We start from the raw sequence: 8,436 nt of genomic DNA, 5'->3' as shown, positions 1-8,436 counted from the left end.
CTACTGTCGGCTCCGGCAGCAAATGGCGATGGCCACGGCCGCACTGCTGCCCGGGACGGTGGCTGCCACGCAGGTATCGTCCACGGCGTAGGCTCCCATGGTGCCGGGGCTCAGGGAATGGGTGCTGCAACCTGTCAGCGTCCACCCGTCGTCACAGGACACCATCACCTAATGGGGGAGAAGAGGTCACCCTCCACAGGGCAGCAAAGCGGCAGGGGTCCGCCGGTCCCCAAGAGTCCCCAGGGCTCAGGGTGCTGTGGCCAGTGTCACACTGAGTTGCTGGACGCCGGCCAGGGGGGGTGTCCCATTGCACGTGGGCGACCGGGGACTCCAGTGAAGGCTGGGGCTGGGGCTACGGTCGCAGTGAGGTGCCGAAGCCAACCCGACGCCCCAGCAGGGTCGCGGAGGGATGAGCAGAGGCGAGGACACCACCGTGGTGGAGGAGCGTGCGCCATCCCTACCTGCTCCGCAGAGCCTGGGGACGCGTGCTCCTTCACCCAGCACTCGAGGCCGGTGGCGGGGCAGCACAAGGCGTGCGCCATCACCTCTGTCCTGCCGGCGCAGCGGCTGGGCCCGCTCCCCAGCCCCGGGACGGGTCTGCCACCATCACCCAGCGCTGCGGTGGGGGAGTGGAAACCACACCCTGCCGAGGGGAGAGGGGCTGTCGGTGCGAGGTGACCGCGGCAGCATCCCAGCACACACGCAGGCGCTAAGGGATGTCCCTGCTGAGCCCCGAGCCTTCCCCGCCTCCACACACACAGCACGACTCCCCCTTCCCTGTCAGCCCAGCACTCACACCCACCCTTTTACCCCCAGGTCCCGGAGCTTTTCTGGAAGAAACACCCTTGGCCATCAGGGTGCTGGCTCAAGGGTCTGTAACCCTCCGTGTCGGGCGTTACCGGTCAGCACGTGGTCCCGCGGGGAGCAGCCGGCCGCCAAGGAGCTGGCATTGATCCGGCAGTCGGCCCTGGGCCACGTGCAGCACCTGGCGATGGCGTAGACGCCCCGGCCCTGGAAAGCGTTGTGGGCCACACACTGCTTCTGCCCGTCTTTGTCCTGCAGCCAGGGCAGCACAGTGTCACCGGGGGTGCTCGGGGCCCTGGGGACACCCCTCCGAGGCCAGCGGGCACCCCAGGGGCAGCGCTTCTGTCTCCGCACGCTCTGCTCACCTCCACGTGCTCCCCCAGCCGCCTGCCGCTGCGCAAGAAGCTGGAGCAGCTGACCATCTCCTCGGCACTGGCGCAGCGAGCCACGGCCGTGGCGTGCCGGGCGAGCCCCGAGCGCGCCGACCACACCGACCGGCAGTACAGCTGCTCGTCTGCAATGGGGCGGATGGCGTCAGCGGCGGGCTGGACACCCACAGCGGCACCCAGAGCCCACGGCACAGACCGGGCTGCCAGCGAGGGCTGGCAGGTCTCCCCGCTACCCTCTGCGTGCAAACAGCCGCGCTCGAGCTCAGACGTCCCCGGCACAGCTCAGGGAGGAACGTGCCCTGCTGACAGGCCGTGCTCTCACCCAGGCACTTCTTTCCCCGGTAAGGGCAGAGCTCTGCCAGGACTTCACCTGCTCCCAGCCGCGGGGGCAGTCCAGCCACGCTGTTGGGTGTCTGGAGTCGCTGCTCCTCAGGGAACCAGGCCACGTCCATGGCGTTCTTGGTGGCAAAGTGCAGGAGGCGCTGCCGGAGCTCGGCGAGGCTCAGCTGCGGCTCGGCACTGAGCAGCGTGGCAGCGATGCCTGCCGAGAGCCCAGGAGGCTGCGGTGAGAACCGGGGGCCACGCAGCTGCCTACGCATGACTTCCCCACGCAGCGCAGCTCCAGAGAGACGTGAGAAGGAATTGCTGCAGCCCATCATCAGCATGCACGCGAAGCGGGAGCTCAGTGCAGGCTGCAGCGCCCAAATGTGCCAAAACTGCGGCATGCAAAAACATCCCCAGCAGAGGCAGCCCCGATGCCCTGCGCCTGCAGGGACACGTGCCCAGCGCCAGCACCGCTTGGGGCAAGCGGAGAGCCAGCCCTGCCCGCCAGCCTGCAGCCCAACTCGCCTGCCACATGCGCGGCCGCCTGCGACGTCCCGCTCTGCGCTGTGAAGCACGTGCTGCAGTCACTGGAGGCACCGATGACATCATCCCCGGGGGCGAACAGGTCCACGCAGCGGCCAAAGTTGGTGCCCAGGGTGCCGATGGAGGCAGGCTGGTCCTCACTGTTGGTGGCGCCGACCGTGATGACCTGCCAGGAGGGTGACGGAGGGGGACGCGGGATGGGATGTGCAGCCCCAGCCCCAGCTCAGCCATCTTGGCGCTGGAGCAGATGAGCTTAGGGAGGTGGCAGCGTGTCCCCGCACATCCCCACACCTCAGGGAGCCCCCCCAGGCCATACCTCCGGCTCGGCCGCTGGCGAGTTCAGGCAGGCATCGTCCTTGTAGTTACCGGCAGCCACCACCACCACCACCCCCATCTGTGCCATCCGCCGACAGCCGGCATTCAGCACACGGCTGTAGGCGCCGGCGAAGGGCAGCACCACCACCAGCGGCGCGTAGGGCTGAGCCTCCAGCGCCGCCTTGATAAACTCCAGGCCTGGATGGGGACAAGACATGGGATAGGCAACTATCACAGGAGGGGGACGAGGCGGGGGGCTCTGGGAGGGAGCGTGCTCCTCTCCGGGACATGGGGTGGCTCACCGATGAGGGTCCCGCTGACGGTGCCCTTCCCCTGGCAGTTCAGCACGCGGAGGCTGCGGATGTTGGCGCTCGTGGCCACGCCGGCGTCGCGCCCGCTCAGCACCCCGGCCACGTGGGTCCCATGGCTGTCACACTTGCTGGCCTGGCGCAGGCACCACAGTGTTACGCCCCGGCCCATTGCATCAAAGCAGGTTTGCAAGCCCACGGCGTCCTACCCATCCCACCCCACCCCTTGTGCTCTGCGCCAGCTAAATCCCACCACAGAATAAATCTTTAAAAATATTTCAGGGTTGGGGGAAGATAAAAGAATCATCCCATGCAGAAGGAGAAAAGCTGGCAGAAAGGAGGGGGGATGCAGCCAGCCTTCCCCGGAGCTGTGCTAGCACCGGGCTCCTCTATGCATGCAGCAACCCAAGCCGTGCAAAGCAGCGCTAGCACCCACCGCAGGATGCCAGCAGCCTTCCCCGCCCCGGGTGTGGGGTGGGCCTCAATTCCCTCTCGCAAAAACACCTTGACATGCACCCACGCGCCCCCCCCCCCACCTGCTTTCCCCAGAAAGGAGCCCTGCCCCACTCAGCCACAGCCCCAAACTGACCACGCTGAGGGTCCCAACATCCCCCCCAGGACCACAGCACCCGCTGCTGCCCGTCCTGCCCAGCATTTTGCCACAAGCCCAGTGGCTCTCCTGCCCTGGGAAGCCCCCTGAGCCCAGTCAGGGTTTGGTGGGTGCAGGGGGACGCTCTTGCCAGGCTGCAGCATGTGGCACCTCGGGGCTCACCTGCCTGTGGAAGCGGGTGCCATCCTCCTCAGGGACGCTCTCGAAGTCGGTCACAAGCACCCTGCCCTCGATCTCCCGATGGGGGCTCTGCACGCTGGTGTCCAGCAGGTAAATCTCCACCCGGTCACCTTTATCTACCAGGGACACGACCAGGGGAAAGGCAACGACCACCACGGTCAGCCCAGGCCACCTGGGATGCTCCCAAAATGGGGACAGGAGCCCCGGCCCCACAGCACCACAGGGCAGGGGGATATCCCCATTCCCCTGAGATCAGGAGAGGGGACGGGATCACCAACCCTTCTCCGAACCCCCATGGGCCTCCCCCCACGCCCCAGAGCTTACTGGGAGGGCTATAAGCGCCTGAGCTGGGCTGCGGTGGCACGATCCTGCCCAGGTTCCAGGGGATGCTCTGAGCAAAGACGTAGGCGTCCTCCTCGACGTACTCCACATGTGGCAGCTTCAGCGCCTGCGGGGAGGACGCACAGCGCCTGGCATCGCAGCAAAGCTCTTCTTCCCCCCGGGGCTGGGGCTGCCGCCCCACACCAGTGCCCGCCTCCGCTGCTGCCCCCCGCTGCGGCCTGCCGCCCGGGGACCCTTCCTCCGCGCCCCGTACCGTGTCCAGGACGTCGCTGCTCATCTTCACCAGGAAGGCGGGCAGGAGGTGGAAGACGTGCAGCAGCTCGATCAGGTAGCCCCGCCGAGCCGCCCGGGCCTGTAGCCGCCGCGCCGCGCCTCGCACCTCGGCCTCGCCGCCGCCCACCCCCAGCACGACCACGTAGCGCCCGGGCAGCCGCCAGGACGCCTGCGGGGACGACAGTATTGGGTCTGGGGAACGCACACGCACGCGTGACCGCCCCCACCAGGCCCCCCCCGCTCCTCTCACCTTGGCGGCGCGATGGAAGGCGGCGGGCCCCGATGGGGCGGCCCCGACGGCGGCTGCCCCCTCCTCGGCCGCCCCCAGAGCCAGCACCAGCTCCTCCGCCGGCTCCGCCGCCGCCCGCGCCAGCAGCAGCGCCAGCAGCAGCGCCAGCGCCTGCGGGGCCATGCCGGCCCGCGCCCGCGGTGGGCAGCGCGGAGCGGCGCGGAGCCGCCGAGGAGCCGCCTCGGCACGGCGCGGCCCGGAGCGCGGAGCCGCTGCGCGCCCGCAGAGCCGGGAGCCGGAGCGCACCCGGCGCGGCGGGGCGGGGATCACGCTACCGGTGCCGGCCCCATCGGCCCACCCGGGCGGGTTAACCATTAACGGGGTCGCGGCGCGAAGGGGCGCCGGCGGGGCGGGAAGCTCCCCAGCGGGCGGGAGCCCCCTCCGAGGGAGCCGCGCACCTCTGGGGCCCCGGCAAGCGCTGTTTCCAGAAGGGGCGGAAGGCTTCCAGGGGCCTCTGCCCGGCTTGCTTCGGAGGCGAATTCCCGTGAAAGCCTCTAATCCTGTTCAGGCATTTTTTACACAGTCGTCGCACATCGCACATACCGTTTTTCCGGGATGCGGCTGGTGCTTCCCCGCTGCTCTCACCGCTGCCTTCCGCCTCTCCCCGCCCGCCATCTCCGGCGACCTTCAGCAAACCCTGCCCTGCTCCCTGCTTTTGCGGGAAACGGGGAATTTTTTTAGTTTTTCTTTTCACTGGCTATGTATAAGCTCCTCAGAGCGTCTGTGTTTTATAGGGGTGTATGCATTTTATATGGCTGTGTATGATTTGTATGGCTGTGTATGTTTCATGATGATGTGTATGCTTTACACGGATGCATATGTTTTATATGGATTTATATATTCAACTTTTCATGAGACCTCGAGCGAGTGCCTGCACTCTGGTTTGGGTAACTGGCGGGACGCCGGACCCCACTTGCCACCCACTCTCTGCCACGGCGAGCTGACATTGCCAGGGTCCAGCATCCACCAGGCTCCTCACGGGGACAAGTCTGGCTCCTGATTTTCGGCTCAGCTTCATCAGGTGCTGCTAAGGCCTCCTGCAACATGGAGCTGGTGCTTCAGGACACTTTTGGGGCAGCTGAGCACTGGGGGACCCCTTTTCAGGGGGTACAGTCTCCCTCTCCCTGCAGTGTCACTCACTTCCTTTTTGCAGAGGGGACAAGCCCTGTCCAAGGGAAGGATGGGGGGAGCCTTCAGAGGAGGGGGTGGCGAAAACCCCCCAGCCCCACAAGCACCCCCATTGTGCTGAGCAACAGAGGGAGGTCTTGGCAGGAACACCCAAGCCCAATGCCCGTATGGGGAGCGTGAGGGATGCGCAGCCTGGAGCTCTCCAGAAGGGGTGGATATCTGCAGAAAGATAGGGGTTTTTTCATTAAAAAATACTCAGAAATAGCGAAAAAAACTTGCACCTTGTAGAGAAGCGGTCTGTTTCCCATCCTGGTTCCCTGGAGAGCCTCTAGCAGCAATCCCTGCTGCTCCTGAGAGCAGCGGTGCCCTCCGGCTGTGCCTGTGCAAGGTGGGGGGGGGCTCTTTTGGCGGGGACGGGGAGGGAAGAGAGCAGAAAAGGCAACAGAAGACCCCGACAAGGGGGAAAGGGCCCCTAAATCCCCTGCTGCCCTCCAACCCCGGGGGAGCCGCGGAGCGGTGCTGGGCAGGGTGATAGGACCCCCCGCGTCCCGTTTGGGGCTGCAGCAGCGGCAAACCTCGGGGCGGGGGGGAAAAAAGGCACTTGCACTTTTGATTTTTAGGGCAAGTATAGCGCGATTTGGTTACTTAGAAGGCGCAGAGCCCCGACAGCTGCGTCGTTGTGTTTGCACCAGCCGGGAATCGAACCCGGGTCGCAAGAATGGGAATCTTGCATGATACCACTACACCACTGGTGCGCTGCTGCAGCAACCGCCCCGCGTGTCGACAAGGCCACGCGCCGGACCCGCCCCGCGTGGGCTGCGCGAGCAGCAGCGCGACCCCGCTCTCCCTCCCCGATCCGCTCCCTGCCGTGGGGACGGTCCCAGCCGCGTCTCTCCGGGACGTGGGCGTCCCACAGACGCCGGGTTCCGGCGGGTGGGGGTGAAACGCGTGGAGCAGCAGCCGGGTGCTGCGTCCCCCCGAGAGCCGAGCCTCGGGCCTGGCGGAGCTCTTAATTTCATGCAGGAATGTCCCGTTTCTCACAATGTTTAACCTCAGCCGGCGTGGGGGAGCTGCACCCTTCGGCTGTGGCAGCCCCCGTGCCCCGTGGCACGGCAAGGGTGCTTCGCCCAGGGATGTGGGGACCCCAGTACGGCTGCGCAAGGGGCCCCTGGGGAGGGGGACCAGGCTTCGGCCCCCCGTCTCAGCCCTCCCCTCTGTCCCTGCCCATGAAAATGCTTTTGAAAATTAAGTTTCTCTGGCCAGAAGTGGTAGTGAGACCCGGGATGTGAGACGGGCGAAAGCTTTTGGGTCTCTACCACAGTCCTGTGCTTAATACAAGCTGGCGACGCAGCGCCACGTCCTGCCCAGCGAGAGGTGCCCCCATCCGAATGGCGTCCCCGCGGCTACCACGCTCCCCCCGGCCAGGAAGGATGGGTAGGAGTCGAGCAAGGGTAAACAGTTGGGTAATGCTTCCTCTTGGACGGCCGCTCGCAATCCCGCCAGCAATATTTAGCAAACACCGGCGTCTTTGTCCCCCACCCTTCTGACAGCGCCACTGGCCGCAAACGCCCCGAGTGCACGCGGCGCTGCCTGCCCTTCTGCCCTTGCGGTGACGCCGGGGCGAGCAAAGGGCACGGCAACGCTGGGAGGGCTGCCACAAAGCCCCCCGCGGTAGAGCCATTTCTCGCACCACTCTGGCCTGTACCAGCAACGCGCTCCCTGGGCGGCTGCGGAGCGCAGGGAGCGTCGTTTCCAGGCTGCCAGAGGACGGCTTTCCCCCCGCTTTTGGGCTTGTCAACCCGCATAAGTTTGCTGAAGAGCTGCTCTGCCAGCAGATACGTGCTCCCAAGCCTCCTGGGGCCATGCTGGGCACAGGCAGCATCCAGCCTGGCTTTCCCAAAACGGGGCGAGGGAATCCCAGCATCCCCATATTGTTGGACCTGCTTTGATCCAAACCCAGCTGCCCTGAGGAGGCTCAGCCACGCAGATCCCCACGGCCCCGCACAGCCGGAGGGCAGGCGGAGGTTGTGGCTACCTGTTGCAAATGGGCTGCTCCAAAGCCGTCGTGTTGCTCCCGTTGTGGGGACGAAGCGGGCTGAGCTCCACCAGCGTGACTTGCAGCCAGCGCTCGTTATTCAGAGGGGGTTTGGGGACGGCAGGCGCCGGCATGCAAGGGCACCCGCAGCGCCATGGCTGTTGACACCGACCCAGCAGAGAGAGAAAACATTGCCCGAAGCCACGGCCTCCAGCGGCCCTCGGGAAGCCACAGCCGTCACCGGTGTTTCGGCTCAGCCAAGTCCTCCTCCCTGTGCCCCCACCGGCGCTGCTCCTCGTGCGGGAGAAGGGGGACAGCACGGTCTGTCCCCCCCATCACCCCTCTCCTGACCTGGAGACATGAAGGCTGCCCGCTGCCGGAGTCTCAGGGGAGATTAGATTAAAAAATCTCATTTTAATTCCAAGGGGGCTTTGATAAATGGGGAAGAAGCTTCGTGGACATCTCTGCCTCATAAAGCCTCCCTGGGGTGAATACATCCTTACCTACCGAAACGCTGATCCTGTTTCAAGCAGCAAAGCTAATCTTCTTTTCCCTTCCTAAGCGCGGTACCGAGCCCGGACCCTGCCCGGCGCAGCATTCGCCCTGATCTGCGCCCACCCAAAGGGCTCCGGCAAGATGGGCCTTGTCCCCTCTGCTGCGGAAATTCGGGAGGCGATGGTCTCCCTTTGGGTTTTGTGGGATGGCAGCCTCCTGCGCGGCTGGGTGGGCGCGAGGGGCGCGGCACGGCACGGGGGACGGGCAGGAGCCTGGGGGCTCCTCCACGCTGCAGGCGCTGCGCTTTCGGGGGGCAGCCCCAGCCTCTCTCTTCCAGGCTGCGATATTCGTGTCCCCTCCATGAGTCGGGTCCATGCCAAGTGGCTGTCCTCTCCAGGAAA

At 65.9% G+C, this 8,436-nt stretch overlaps 1 protein-coding gene across 1 annotated transcript; it reads right to left on the bottom strand.

The window, feature by feature from the left end:
* Nucleotides 1–4,874, bottom strand: PCSK9 (proprotein convertase subtilisin/kexin type 9; the record flags this gene model as incomplete). Its single annotated transcript, XM_082002889.1, has 12 exons — nucleotides 4,339–4,874; nucleotides 4,069–4,257; nucleotides 3,798–3,921; nucleotides 3,456–3,589; nucleotides 2,678–2,819; nucleotides 2,377–2,573; nucleotides 2,050–2,226; nucleotides 1,564–1,741; nucleotides 1,170–1,318; nucleotides 900–1,056; nucleotides 462–643; nucleotides 1–168 (listed from the first exon to the last, which is right to left on the bottom strand). Exons 1-12 carry the CDS (start codon nucleotides 4,690–4,692, stop codon nucleotides 1–3), a joined length of 2,151 nt encoding a protein of 716 aa, XP_081859015.1. The 5' UTR covers nucleotides 4,693–4,874.
* Nucleotides 4,875–8,436: the final 3,562 nt, after the last annotated feature.

The sequence above is a fragment of the Phaethon aethereus genome, assembly GCF_964289735.1.
Source record: "Phaethon aethereus genome assembly, chromosome: 8".
NCBI lineage: Eukaryota > Metazoa > Chordata > Aves > Phaethontiformes > Phaethontidae > Phaethon > Phaethon aethereus.
Note: the sequence above shows the minus strand (reverse complement) of the source record. Positions and strands in the feature narration are given on the sequence as shown.